Source organism: Lampris incognitus, chromosome 15, assembly GCF_029633865.1.
Source record: "Lampris incognitus isolate fLamInc1 chromosome 15, fLamInc1.hap2, whole genome shotgun sequence".
Taxonomy (NCBI): Eukaryota; Metazoa; Chordata; class Actinopteri; order Lampriformes; family Lampridae; genus Lampris; species Lampris incognitus.
In genome coordinates, this window is record NC_079225.1 from 38,293,014 (window position 1) to 38,308,483 (window position 15,470).

Below are 15,470 nucleotides of genomic sequence, written 5' to 3' on the forward strand. Positions count from 1 at the left end.
ATGATTAAAAGACTCCTGATGTGTTAAACTGTCATGGTATTCATGATGGGCGGCATGGTGGTGCAGTGGTTAGCGCGGTCTCCTCACAGAAAGAAGGTCCTGGGTTCGAGCCCCCGGGGTAGTCCAACCTTGGTGGGTCATCCCGGGTCGTCCTCTGTGTGGAGTTTGCATGTTCTCCCTGTGTCTGCGTGGGTCTCCTCCAGGGGCTCCATGTTCCTCCCACAGTCCAAAGACATGTAAGTCAGGTGAATTGGCTGTACTAAATTGTCCCTAGGTAAGAATGTGTGTGTGTGTTGGCTCTGTGATGGCCTGGCGGCCTGTCCAGGGTGTCTCCCCACCTGCCGCCCATGACTGCTGGAAAAGGCTCCAGCATCCCCGCAACCCTGAGAGCAGGATAAGCGGTTCAGCTAATGGATGGATGGATGGATGGTATTCATGATATAAAATGAAGACTTTGATTCATTCTAAAGCAATAAAAAAATGGTAAGAAAACATAGCTCAGCCATGGGAACTGTTTTATTGTAGGTACTGAGATGGTTTCCAGCTGTGACTGTGATTAATCCTACTCTGGAAATTGTATTTTCATAGCGGAGTTTTAACAACCGCGTCTAATCCCCCTCATGTCAGTCAAACAAACATGGCGGTGAGGTGGATAAGGCGAATTATTTTTGGTTCACCCAGTGTTCCTCCAGCTCTGTGCTGGGATCAATAGCGAGTGATTTGCTGACTTGCGAAATACAAACGACGTCTCATTTACTTTCGGCGCTCATACCTGAATACATAATGTTTTGGTTTGGACACTGCCGCCGCTACCTGATCGAAGTCAACCATGCGCGTGCTTGCAGTAGGGCATTCACGACTGCTCCTTTTTAGTAGTTGTCTGCTCCCAAAAAGTAGTCGGTTAAATGCGGGAGATGTATCATATTTTTTACCCAGTAACAGCAATCAATTCTCATCAAAAAGGTCTCAACTACAGCCAGTAAAGGCTTAACTCTGACTCTTCCTTATCTCTTTTTTTGTTTGGGTCTAGTCTGCTGTTCTCTGAGTCAAGGCAGATACAAGGGCTGTGCTAATTTGCTCTAATCTTAATATTAATCTTTTGTTTTTCATCCGTCCCTTTTACCCCCGGCTACTGTGGTTGTTACTATTATCCACTAAAGTGCACTCTAGACTGGTGCATTATTTTGTGTGGATGTTTCCTAAACTTGTATTCCACGCTGCCTTTGACCCTCTTTTATTTTAGTCATTTAATTTCTCCATTTCTAAATTTTGTCACATTTAGCTGTAATTATCTTTTTAATCTGATAGAGAATAAATAAGAAATAGACTGCATTTATTATTATAATTATATATTATATTATTATTATTATAATTATACTAGAAGAAAACCGCTACAATGTAGCGGTTTGGTTATCCACCTGTCTAAATCTCCCTCCTCTTCATCCTGCCAGCTAACCGCCTTCCCCCTGCCCCTAAACCCCCCCCCCACTCCAACTCCCTCCCCCCAAATGCTCAGAATCATCTGAAATGCTAAGAAAAGTGGTTTTTAGCCATTTTTAGAAAATGCATATTTTGCATAATTATGCATAATTATTATAATTATATTTTAATTTTCTATTTTTCTGTTCCTCTCTGGAACAATACCTACCACCTCCAAAAAAAATTAGGATCATAAGTGCATGTTTGCAAAAATGCATATATTTTGCATAATGCCAAAACATTTCTAAGTCCAGGAAATTTTTTCTTATATAGGTGAAAAAATAAAAGATGCTCAGAATAATCTGAAATGCCGAGAAAAGTGGGTTTTAGCCATTTTTAGAAAAATGCATATTTTGCATATTTATGCATAATTATGCATAATTTTAATTTTCTGGGATTTATCCTGTACTCTCTGAGACAATACCTACCACCTCCAAAAAGAATTAGGATCATAAGTGCTTTAGTTTTCGGTCCCGCTATCTACACTAACACCACACACACACACATTACGAAAATATATGCGTAGATATTATATTATTATTATTATTATAATTATATATTAATATTGTTATATACTATTTTATTATTTTTTATTTAAGTCTGATAGAGAAGCGTATGCTGTTTGGTAGATACGTTATCAAAAGTGCCTCACTGTAGTGTGAGGGAGTCTTAGCATTGGGTTTCGCAGTGGGTCGCACTGTCATGGTGGGCCGACAGCATAGGTATTCAAACCCACGCTGTCAGCCATTGAGCCACACCAGACCACACAACCTCCAGATCCCGATGTTTAAACATGACAAAGAAAACATAGGGGAGGGTGGATCTGTAAATGTCCTGTGTGTGTGTGTGTGTGTGTGTGTGTGTGTGTGCGCGCGCAGGTTGAGGAGGGCTGGTGGAGCGGTACGATGAATGGCAAGTCGGGACTCTTCCCTTCCAATTTTGTGAAAGAGGTGGATACGACGGGAGAAGACGGAGAGTCCAATGACTCCACAGCAGATGAGACAGGTGAGAGAGAGAGAGAGTGTACCCTTAGAGCTCTGCAGATGTAGAGGTGCAGCCCAGCTGTGTTGAGTCCAGAGCACGTCCATAGGAACTGCTTGAGTAGATGCTGTGGGGAGTCTTGGTACGGAGGAAAACCAGTTACAAAGGCGAGTTTGGCTCACACAGTGAGTTACCAAAGCTATTCCTGCTATCTGGGCTTTCAGTCTGCTCTTCTTCGGCTTTTACCCGTTTGTTATTCTGCCTCGGCTCTTTCCGTGTTCAAGGTGTGTTTACATTCAAGGAAACCTGCCACTTGAAAAGCGCCGGCAGAATCACTCGCAATTCTTTCACCCTTTACTCAGTCAGCCATTGCTCCCACGCAAAAACGAACTAACCGACATTTTTATTTCTAAATCTCAAGTATTCTGAAATCTAAAATGTGAATGGCTGCAGGTTATTTCAGGCACAGCATCCAAGCACATTGTCTTTTTTTGTACTTTTTTTTGTTGTCTCCTTAGCGTTGTTTCTCTTCGCTGGTTTGCAGCGAACAATCGTTTGTAAAAAGTATTACAAAATAGCTTGCTGCCATATTCCACTGAGTAGGAGTCACTAGCCGAGGCAGAACTGGAGCCAGGTTTAGCTGCAGAAATGTTTAGGTGTGACTGCCACAAAGGCGTGACAAGCCTCAACAGGTTAGTTAAGGATTTACTGTGACGGCCAGACTCCTGCGAGAGATGTGTCTGCCTTTTTTCTGTGATCGGAAAACTACAGTGGTTGTTTAAAAGGCTTGTGTGTGTGTGTGTGTATATTATAGGAATGTGGGTGTGTTGGGCCACATGTTTACATTTGTTATTGTGCTCCTGCATTGGGCTGTACACATGGTCCTGAAGTGAAGTTCTCTGCATGTGACATTTACTGTAAAATGGAAGATTTTCTAGAACTGGCCAGCCCAAATGTCTCGGGTTGGATTTTGTGAAGATTTCATCTGTTGACTCTCTATCATTTCCTTCTTAACCATTCAATTTAACTCTTTTTGTTTCCTTTCTCATATATTGGATATTACCTGTATGACACTGTAAACATGCTGATTCTGTAGTGAAAATATGTCTTGAATTGATTCTTTGGTCATGATTGGCTGACATTTTGCTTCCAATCCCAAAGCAGAATAGTAAAAAAATAAAAACTGAGCTTTTTTTACTGTACAACTTTGTCACCGTGCAATCACAAAACTCTTGACTCAGAATATTTGTGCAGACCCACAAAGCTGTGCACAATAAGCGTGGCTGGCCAGACTAGCAGCTAAGCTAATGTTAGCTGTGAGACTATTTGAATGCAGGAAATCAGTTCCAAATAGCATGCAAGGCATTCTGGGTGACCGAGCAGGCATTTCGTGCCTGATTCAACTTGAAGCACCCGGCTGGGAGCCATCCTCAATCATATTTCAAGTTTTACCTCTTTGCATGAGCGAAGTCTGGCATTTGTTGCATGATCTATTATCTTCTTTATTAAACCGTAATCAATCTTTGAATTGTTGCCTCTCTTTTGCACACACGCACACACACAACTTGCACACACAGCAGTCGAGGTGAAACGTAGCGTGAGGTAGTGTGATAGAGAATGAGAAAGCTGTGTGTGTTGTTGGATGCCGCAAGAAAGTAAGCAGCACAGTACGAGAGTGGTATGATGCCTGTAAATAAACCTATGTCACCATATTTCTCACCCTGTAACCCCCCCCCCATCTCTCCAGACGGAAGTGGTAGGGAAGCAGCTGTCACCCCCACCTCCCCTCACACTTCCCCGGGGAACGGGGTCATTGCGCAGCCCAAAAAGATCCGGGGGGTCGGCTTCGGAGACATATTCAGGGAAGGTTCGGTCAAGCTAAAGGTCCGACTGCCCAGCCCCGAGACCGAGGACAGGAAGGACAAGGTGAGTGTGAATTCAACTGCCCTCCACAGTTTTAATCAACAGTTTACTTTAAACGGAAATTTCACAGATTTTCAACCTCATCTCTGTTTAGCCGTGACAGCGAATAGCACATGAAAAACACCTGCAGTTATTCCCCATCGTTTCTGCATGTTTGGAGCGGCAGTGAACGTTTTTCTGGCTCCAACTGAAAAACTAGTCTAGCAGGGTTTCTAATACACTTCTCTTAACACGCTATCAATAAAAAACAAAACAAAACACATCCTCGTTCTTTTGGCTAAGCTACGTTTCAGATGGTAGAAATGACTCCCCACAACACTAGCACAGAGGGTTTTATGGATGGCGATACAGAGGCTTGCATGCAATGCATTCTGGTACATGTAGATGCTGTGGACAAGACCCTGTGAGCAGGAGAACGCCAATTTCTTCATCAGTATAGCACGCAGTGAGGACTGTATTGCTTCAGTTGACTAGATTACTCATCAGTAGTGATTGCACATACACAAAACCATCAGGGAAATTTTCCTTTAAGGAAAACCAACTTCTGACACAAGGGTACAGGGTTCTACTCGACAGCTGTTATGTTGAAATTTGTGAGGTCATGTATAGGTATCTTGAAAATAACATGCAGAGGCAATAGATGAGGACAGCATCTAGTCCAGCGGTGGCTAACCATGTGCCATGGAGAGCCATGTGTATGCAGGTTTTCATTCCAACCCGACCACACCATGTGATTTCACTGACACATTCTTCCTCTTTGGTTGAAGGGTTGCTAATCAGTGAAATCACCTGGTGTGTGGAGTCCTGCTGGAATGAAAACCTGCATACACATGGCTCTCCATGGCACATGGTCAGCCACCCCTGGCCTAGTCTCCCCTGGTTTGAATCAAAAAAGGAATAAACTAGAAGAGTGCACTCAGTAGAGTGCGGATCTCCGCCAGGCGTATCTCCCATTCTCCAGTGCTCGAAATTGGCGATGAACCATCCCTTTTTTAGCCAACCGGGAGCTTTAATACAAAAAAAAAAGTGTTAATATGCAGCGCTCAAGCTAAAAGTACAAAATCTACCTAATAAAAACTTGGGCCTGCCTGTCAGTCTGTGGATGCACAGCCTCGTAGGCAGACCCTTGCACGAATGCGACCAGGTCTAATATGAACATCTCACAAGCAAAATCAACTGGGGGAAGAAAAAAAATGAATGCAGAGATAATTAAATCATAGAAAACAAATAATACTTGAATAAAATGAGTAATGGTAAAAGATCATAATTAAACATTACTCTTTAAATAAATAAATGAATAGACAAGAAAAAGAAAAATGGAACATAACTAGAAAACAATCACCCAAAACAAAAAGGAAAACAAGCTACCCGTTATTAATACACTGCTAAACTGATTAACCAAACGCAGAGCTCTGCATCTGCACGTCTGTACACATCTGTATCTCGGCACATCTCTATACAGCTCCACCTATCACAGAGCAGATGACGTTGATTTAGCACCATAGCTGTTCCACATCACACGTCACTCATCAGAATGTAAATTCAGCCCACACCCTGGCCCTCACCGGACCCACAAACGATGAGGTAACATCTCGATTAGAACCATCTTCTATTTTACCGTCTCTGCCTTTATAAATAGCGAGCTTTGATGCCCCGACTAAGAAGTTTAGAAGTTTCCACTTAGTTGGGTTGAGCCCGCTGTACCCCGCAGCAGAGACAAAAGCAGCCTCGGTTAAAAACGACATCAAACTCTTGGAATAAAAAGCTTAAAACTTGAAAAAGTAGTTCAAGTCGCTTGCATTTTAAAAAACGGAGAGAGAGAACAAACACTTTCCTAAGGTTCTGAATCACCACAACCACAAGAGTTTCATGATCATACAGTCATGACTGCGCACAAACAATATTAGGCTGATAGGTTCAGTAGTATGCAAGATTAGCTGCACACTCACACACACACACACACACACACACAGAAGTGGAAAACCCGGCTTCAGAAAGTAGAAGTACTAACCATGTATTTGCTCCACCCATGGACTAAACCGGCTGATTTCACTAATTAGTTCTCCTACCTGGCTGAAGTGTTGTGCCAATTACAATCAGCTGGTTTAGTGCATGGGTGGAGCAAATACATGGTTAGTACTTATACTTTCTGAAGCGGGGTTTTCCACCTTAGCACACACACACACATCCGTGCATGACCAAAGGCGTAATCCCCTTCAGGCTAGCGCCTGGTGGAGGTAAAGATGGCAGCTCGCTCAGTACGACAGATAACAAGGCACGTTGCCCTCACCGGTTTGCATAAATACAAATCCCCAGTGGAGATGTGTTGTAGTGCTGCCGGAGCTCCTGCATATGATCCCCCCCCCCCCCCAAAAAAAACAACCTCACAGCATTTTTTTTCCCTTCAATTTCCCCCTTTTTTCTCCCCAATTGTATCTGGCCAATTACCCTGCTCTTTTTTTTTTTGAGCCGTCCCGGTCGCTGCTCCACCCCGTCTCTGCCGATCCGGGGGGGGGGGGGTGTGCCCTGACCAACCAGAGGAGCATTATTTTAAAACGATATAGATTACTCACCACCTGTTTCAAAACATCTTTACCTGTTTCCAGGAAATTCTGAAACAAAGGAAATGACCCAGCGCCACCAGCAGGGTGTTATTTCATTCGCTTTTAGGAAATAAGATTCAGTCCAAAATCGAACAATGCATCGCTTGTTCAGGTAAACAGACTTGCCTTGTCAGGCCAGAGAAATTGAGTCAATTTTTTTTTTTATAGAAATTCCTACTTATTTTACAATCACTCTTAAATTCTCATTTTTTTAGACGTATCAGTATGAAAATCATATGATACCCATAACATGGGTTATTAAGCCACAGAACTATCGGGGGATTTTTTACAATTGACAGCAGCGAGCGTCGTGTTTTTGAACTGATTCCTTTATCGGGCAGTGTTGGTAGTTTTTACATTCCACATTGACTTCATCAGTTATTTTCAAGTAAATCCAAGCTGTTTAAAACTCTGAATTGGATTTGGGAGCTCCCAGCTCCCTGCGTGTAATCCAAGTCAGCCTGCTGTTCTTTGGGACCCTTTTATGCTTAAAAGCCGTCTTTGTCGAGGCGGTCTCCCTGTCTGGCATTAACCGTGATTTGTATAATATGATTTGCAATGGACACTATTCATCCAGCTGTTTACTGTCTAAACAAAGGGAGCCCGACCAGAATGAAGAGAAAATTTGTTTATGAAAACTGACGCAAAGCCCTTTTCAGCTAATTTACATGACTCTTACCCAAAGTAAGAAATATTACCTAAACCAGAAATTTTAGATGTGGACTCCTTTTGGCCATTATATTTGACTGTCAGGCAAACCATCTGTTTTGCAGCATTCTTACACAAAAGTTGTGCAAATAAAAAAGAAAGACCCATGAATGATAGAAATTTCTGTTGTTAAAAAACATAGGAATTCTTTCAAAAAACACAGCGATCGCTGGTTCGAATCCCCGTGTTACCTCCGGCTTGGTCGGGCGTCCCTACAGACACAATTGGCCATGTCTGTGGGTGGGAAGCTGGATGTGGGTGTGTGTCCTGGTAGCTGCACTCCTGCCTCCTCTGGTCGGTTGGGATGGCTTTTTGGGGGCGAGGGGGAACTGGGGGGGGGGTAGCATGATCCTCCCACGTGCTACGCCCCCCGGAGAAACTCCTCACTGTCAGGTGAAAAGAAGAGGCTGGTGACTCCATATGTATCAGAGGAGGCATTTGGTAGTCTGCAGCCCTCCCCGGGATCGGCAGAGGGGGTGGAGCAGCGACCGGGACGGCTCGGAAGAGTGGGGTAATTGGCCAAGTACAGTTGACAATTGGGGAGAAAAAAGGAAAATGTCTTTCAAATAATGTTGCTCAGTCCCTTAGCAACACAACTGCACATGTGTCGAACACAGCCCACATCCAGCCTGTTAACATAGACAAGAAATTGAGGAAAGGAAAAAAATCTGGTATATAGCAATGGAAACGGTGTTGAATTGAGTTGGATGCTGAATGTTACTTTACGCCTATTTTTTGTTTTACCTTGGTTAAAAGATAGTAGGAATGATATACCTTGGCCAGTGGCATGTTAATGAAGTACTAACATGGGTAGCAACAGGCTAGCTGCTTGATCAGTGTCTGTCGGCTTGTAAACTCCCTCTAAAGCTCTTGTCTCTTTTTCCCTCTCTCTCTCTCTGTCTTTCACGGCTAATCTTGCACTCTCTGTCACTGCTAACACAGCTTCCTCCACAGTCTTCCACACCTGGCATACCACCGCATACCGCATGGCCTTGCTCAGGCAGCCCACACCTCTCCAGTTCACGTCATAGCATTCCTTCACCTTGCCCTCATTTGCTTTGTCGATCCTAAACAATACTAATCCACTCACTTCACTTCTCTCGACTCAGGCGTGACAATAAAGGGATGCTGTGACATTTTCAGGGTTCGTCTTTTGTTATTAGTTTCTGGGCCAAGGTTTGTTCACGTGATTAGTGAGGCACCAGTGTTTTTCCTTAAGCCAACCTAGCAACTGCTGTTATGCTGCTTATTGAGATCTACTGAGTAAGGCTTGGAGCAAATGAGTGACAAAATGGGTGACATAAGATACCTACCAGTGGTTCCCATTGTTTTTGTTGTTGTTTTTTTTTCCAGTAAACTGGAATGTCAAAACTGAAACCCTTTTCCCGCTGTGTGAACTTGGCAGAATCCCTCTCACAAACCAAATCTTAAAATGTCCCAGCATTCCTTTTGGGTTGCATCCTTTCATCCTCTCACCTGCTTGTTTGTGCACTGATACTCATTGCTTCACGTTTTAAACCGCGGCCCTTTCTTGTAGAGCAGATTAATCAAAATCCGTGTGCTGTGCTTTCACTTTTTGCTATCTTCGAGTAATACCTCTCTTTCATGCCCCTTACCATCCCTGTCTTGATGATTTTGATGGGTGTCACATCAGTTAGCCACATGATTAGCTGCATCACTCATAAACGGTCATGGTTTATGGCCTGAGGGCATTTTGTGTGGAGTCCAAGCCAAATCTTCAACCTGTTCAGCTCAAGACACAAGTGGTCTCTTGTGGACAGGGTGCCTCAACATTAGGGGTGTCACGATTCTCCAAATCCACAATTCGATTTGACTTTCAATTTTTAAGGTAGCGATTCCATTTGCTATTTAAACCTTTTTTTTCCGCACTGACGGCTATACCACTCTTAGACTATCTAGTCTTGATTTGTTTAGATCAACAGATCATTGGTTTTATGCCGTGACAACTGTCATTTCATTCTCCAATTCTTCTTTAAAAAGATAGGCTACATGATATCAGCTGTGATACAACCACCATATTTTTTGGCAACATTTACTATACCAGGGCATTATGGTCAAATTTGAATAATTTATTTAAAATGTAATAATAACTTATTTCACCAGTCAATTGGGAACAAAGTAGTTTTTCTGTCAATGACGTGCTGGTTGTTGACTACTCTTGGGGAAGGCAAAATGTTGCCACACTGGTGACTTCAGGGAGCCAGGACGATTTTCCAGTACTATTGTTTATCCTTCATCTCCGACTCCCGCAGTGGCCATGATGTGTTAAACATAGGCTGTATAAGAATAATGGATATAGACATTGTGACATCACTCATTGGTTTGTGGACTACCGTTCTGAGGCCTCGAGTTTGGCATTTCATGTCACCATCTTGGTTTTTTGAAACCGGACGTGACCATATTTGGAGGTGAGGCTGGCCCTGGGGCGGAGCAAGGGGTGGAACTGACTGAGAAACCGAGGACACTATGCTCGCCCACAGTCTCGCCTGTAACCTGACCAGTGGCCCCGCCATGCGGAGTCACGTTCCAAATTTATCGCACGCTAGGACAAGACTAACTTGAAATGGCTGCTTCACATGAACAACATTAGTACAATTAAGATTCGCTGAAAAAAAATTTTTTTTAGAAGGATATATTATCAACCGAACAATGCCCCAAAACAAGTTCATGGCTATTTAAATGTACACAATGCCATGGATACCACTGCCGTGAACCACCTGTCACTCAAAGCGGCCACTCCCTTAATTATGCATACCTTTAAGCATTAAAGAGGTCATATCTTGCTTTTGGGGGTTTTCCCTTTCCTTTAGCGTATTATATAGCTGGGAGGTGCATGTAAAACGTCTGCAAAGCTCAACGTCCACGCCTGAGGAAGGGAGCTATTTCCTCTGTGTGTAGTCCAGCGGGGGTTTCCGTTACTTATCTACGTCACTATGTCACACCTTCTCATAACGCCGCTAGTTTGGCCCGCCCTCAAACGAAGCGGACCGGTCAGAGACTTTGGTGAAACACCGGGATGAGTTCGATAAGCGCGATTTCGAGAAGACGCCGTTTTCTTTGGTGCGAAGGCAAATTCTCTTTATATGGACTCCCAGAGGAAGACGAAACGAAGAATCAGCGATTACCCCTATCCCTCAGTTGTACAACCCTGACCTTTTGGTGTCCTTCATTTTACCGAGGACTGTTTTCCTGAACCAGGCGCATTTCAATGGTGGATTTTCCATTTGTTCGCCTTTCCTAAAGAAGAACACGCCAGACCAACGTTGGATACAGTTTCTTTTGTTTTTGTTGTTGTTTTCCCAGCCAACAGCCGTAAACCAACGTGTTTGCTTGTTCACACCGGATTTTCGGCTAGGCTAGGCTAGCGCTAAAAGGCGGGGTTGTTCCAACCGTACAGGGCCGTGTTGAGGAGTCAGAAGTGCAAGTTGTAAGTAACACATCACTGTAATGTTTGCCTCGTACTGATAATCGGACCAAATGGCTTGTGAATACGGTTTCCGTGTGGACAATGGGCGCGTATACAATTGTAAACTAGCCGCTAGCTAACGGGTCTGACCCTTTAGCCGGGCGGTTAGTGGCGTCGCCTTGTGGTGCAGTACACCCCGCATCGAATCCCGCACCGGGCAAGAAAATAACCGGTTACACAATGAAGCTACAATTATTTGGGGGAGCTAACGGCGATTTGCTCAAAACGATGCAACCGCGCGCCGAGCCGTTATTTCAACCACACCCGCTCAGAATCGTGGCGTTATTTTCACAAACGCTGAGGATAAACGCCACTAATCCCCCCAAACAACGATTTCTTTTTCAAGTAGATAGCGATCAACTATAATTTCCATAATATTGTAACGTGCATGGATAAGAAGACACGCTGGCCGTTGGCTGGCTCGCGGGCCTGACCCTTTAGTCGAGCGGTTAGCGACGTCTCCTGCGGTGCGGGCGACACGGGTTCGCCTCCCGGCCGCGGCAGCTCCTGTGGTTGCGTTGTCCCCCCCGAATTCGCTACAATATCGAACGCAGTTCTGCTCAAGGCGAGCGAAGACGTTCCAAGCCAAAAGCCTGTAAAGCTACGATCTTCTTGGTAAATGTATGTAGACGTTCTCACAAAACAGTCCACTTGAGTAGTAAAGGCGTTTAATGTACTCCAGTATACAAGCAACTGACGATACAGGGAAATACTATGCAGCCGTTTGGCGACAGCACAATAACAATTCACTAGCTTTATTTCCTGACAAGCGTTTTCCACTTCAGTCGGCATTTTTGCGCTTTTCCCCACAGGTACACCTATTGACAGCATATAAAAAACGTTTTTATATACGGCTGGTGATTGAAAGAGTAAATCCACCGTTATGTCACACAGTAAGCAGGTAATGAGCGTAATATTTACCAGAGACATCCTGCTACATGTAATCTTGGTTGCTACGTGCTGTCCACTCTCATATTCTGGACGTATCCAGACTCAAAAATGTATGGATGGATTTGAAAAGTTGCTAGTTCCAATCAAGCATGAGAAATTATGTTACTTGGTAGGTTTCTAGTTTGCTTACGGAATCTCCTACTCTGGTGTTGTATCGGAACTCTTTCCCTGTCGAGCTGTTTCCCCCTGAGGTTATGAGGAGAAAAGCACTGACTGCTTCCCCTTGGCAGCGCTCTGGAAGTTAGCCAATCAGAAAAAAGCAGTGGGCTTTTGTGGGGGGGGGGCTTAAAGACACAGCTAAAACAAGCTCAAACGGCTTATTTCAGACAGGATGAACGGAGGGGCTGCATAAAGGGCCAGTATGAAATAAATAAGGAGTTCTTTTAACTGTGAATCATGCAAAGCCACTCTAGTGACACTCCAGAATAAAAATATAGAGCTAGGATGAGCATGGTATGGCCACTTTAATATAATTTAAACAGGTGAGTTATATAAAAAAAATCCAACCCCCGTACAGTTGTCATGAACAGGGAAATTAGCAAGAGACAAAACTCTTTTTGTTGTTGTACCAGGCTGTAAACATATATTTCTGCTCTAAAGTTGGGCATTTTAACATGGGGATTGACTCGCGTTTGGAGCCAGCCTCAAGTGGCCATTCGAGGAACTGCAGTTTTTCGCACTTCCGCTTTGGCTTTATTTTTCAGCCCCTGAGGTTGCCACTTGTCTTGAAAAGTGTAGCTACAGGCTACCGGTAAGTACGGAGCATAGGAGGTGACATGGACTTGAAAGTTATGTAACGCACACGTGCTTCATAAAAAATGTATGTCCATGTCACTTCCCAGGCTCCGTAGTTAAGCTACGATGCGATGGGTCATCTTTGAAGTGTGCCCCCCCCCATTGGGATGCGCGCTAGAAGTGTGCAAGTAGGCTGGGGATGGAGAGGGAAAAAAATACTGGGGGAATCACCGATCTTGCTTTTAATTTCGAAGGTTAGATCAATTGTCGATTTAGAAGTGAAATTGTGACACCCCTACTCCACATTACGCCACGCATCCAGTCATGTTCCAGTAAATCATTTCCATTTGTGTGGTTTGCTTCATTTTAGCCAATCCCATCATTACCATCCGCTCCAAAGCCCGCCCATTCCAACACGACAGACTCCCAGAAAGCAGACGGTGACAGCAAAACGAAAGGTAAAAGTAGAAAGTAGTAGTACAGCAGAGGTGCTTAAAGAGACACCTTTCAATGTTTAGTTAGTGGTCTACTTTGGCCTACTGTGACACCAGAGAGGAATCACTGTAAGGAACATATAGGTCCGTATGTCCAAACCTTGTGTTACTTCAGTTTTTCTTATTAGCAGTGCTAACATTTTTATTTCCATGCGATAACAATACTGGCTACAGGCTAGCCAGAACTCGATTTACTCATAAAATGTTTCTGGTGACTAAAATCAATGAAGCATTTACTGAAGTGTTTGCCTGTCATGGCAAGAACATTGTGGTCAAATGCAACAGTCATATGTATTTATTGTTGCCTTGTCTGGTAATATCTTTTTTGTGAAGCACTTTGTAACATTGTTTTAGGAAAGTGCTATGTAAATAGAATTATTCTTATATTAGTTAAAGCATCACAGTGTGGTTTTGGTGAGAATTATTTTCCCATGCTTAGAATGCATTTAAAATACTCACACTTGGAGAAAATCCCTGTCAAAGTAAAATGAGTGAACAGTAAACCTTGTGGTGTCCATGTAGTTAGATAATAGAACCACCATCACTAGCCATTGCCTATTAAACAGTGCTTTAAGAATTCATTTTCTTTAACACATAATTTATTTACTGCTAATGACGTAGACTTTTCCGAAAGTTCAAACGGACCTCAAAAACCAACATAGAACAGTTTTGAGTATGATGTGCTTTTTTTAGTGTGTGGGTGTTGGCAGTTGGCAAACCATTTAGTGTTTCTGTACTGGTATGATGTACTCGCACACATTAACTGTTAACAGGTACATCCATTATGCACAGTGCACATGTTGCATGGCTGCCATAGCCATTGTGAGAACCACAGTGAGCAGGCACTGGCCATTTGAAACCCTGCTGTTCTCGTTTCCTCAGCGAAAGAATACTGTAAAGTCAACTTTGCATTTGAGGCCACAAACGAGGACGAGCTGTCTCTTAAGGAAGGTGACATCATCCAGATACTGAGCAAGGTAAGCTTCTGCGGGTGAAACATTGAGTGTGGTTAGGACATTGAACACAAATTACTCCCAAATCCATCACAACTTTCAAAGAAATCTTGAAGTTTTTGACTAGAATGCAGAACTTCAGTGACTGTAGGAATCACCCCCCCCCCCCCAGTGTTTCCCCACTTAACCATTTTGACTGAACTGAATATCATATTTGCAGCAAAAAGAGGGTCATTAGCTATGTGAGTGGATGTAAGTCATTTGTGTTATTTTCACAGCTATAAACCTTAATTCTACATTGTTTTAACTAGATGGGCCACAGTTAGTCCTTGCCAGCCTCTGACCTCATGTTGGATATAGAACTTGGACACGCAAGCGTGTGGGACTGCACACCTACTGCAGTGTTCAACCATGAGGGGCCCAGTGTTGGCAGGTTTATCACAGGAAAATGTGGATATTACAACATTCAGGGACGGCTGGTATAAATGGGTTATCAGGGCAAAGCCCCTCCCTATCTTTTACAATAAAGACGAGAAAATTATTGTTGAAAAAAACCTCAGAACCGATTGTTGTTAATTTTGGTGGAACCGAGAGCAGCAACTGCATCACAGTCATAAGAAAATGCAGGATATATCTAAATGGGGTGGCGCAGTGGTTAGCGCGGTCGCCTCACAGCAAGAAGGTCTTGGGTTCGAGCCCTGGGGTAGTCCAACCTTGGGGGTCATCCCGGGTTGTCCTCTGTGTGGAGTTTGCATGTTCTCCCCGTGTCTTCGTTGGTTTCCTCCGGGTGCTCCGGTTTCCTCCCACAGTCCAAAGACATGTAGGTCAGGTGAATCAGCCATACTAAAGTTTCCCTTGGTATGAATGTGTGTGTGTGTGTGTGTGTGTGTGTGTGTGTGTGTGTGTGTGTGTGTGTGTGTGTGTGTGTGTGTGTGTGTGTGTGTGTGAGAAAGACAGAGAGTTTTTTTGGCATCAAGTCATTTTTTGTGGATACTTCTCTATAGTGTTGTTGTAGGGCACTTGCTATGAGAAGGCAGTGTCGTTGTTCCATCTTGGTATCTCGGATGTGATGCTGCTGTTGCTGCAGCGTGAACTATTGATGGCTATAATGCATTTGTTAGCCCGCCCACCAGCCGTCACTGACAACATTTGAACT

General features: G+C 43.7%; 1 protein-coding gene across 2 annotated transcripts in view; it reads left to right on the top strand.

Moving 5' to 3' along the window:
• Window positions 1-15,470, top strand: part of cd2ap (CD2-associated protein) — a 124,936-nt gene that overhangs the window by 59,302 nt on the left and 50,164 nt on the right. For both annotated transcript variants that reach the window (XM_056294305.1, XM_056294306.1), the window contains 4 exons: window positions 2,358-2,484; window positions 4,208-4,386; window positions 13,238-13,325; window positions 14,244-14,338. In XM_056294305.1, coding sequence (XP_056150280.1) covers window positions 2,358-2,484; window positions 4,208-4,386; window positions 13,238-13,325; window positions 14,244-14,338 — 489 coding nt within the window. The remainder of the gene's footprint in view (window positions 1-2,357; window positions 2,485-4,207; window positions 4,387-13,237; window positions 13,326-14,243; window positions 14,339-15,470) is intronic.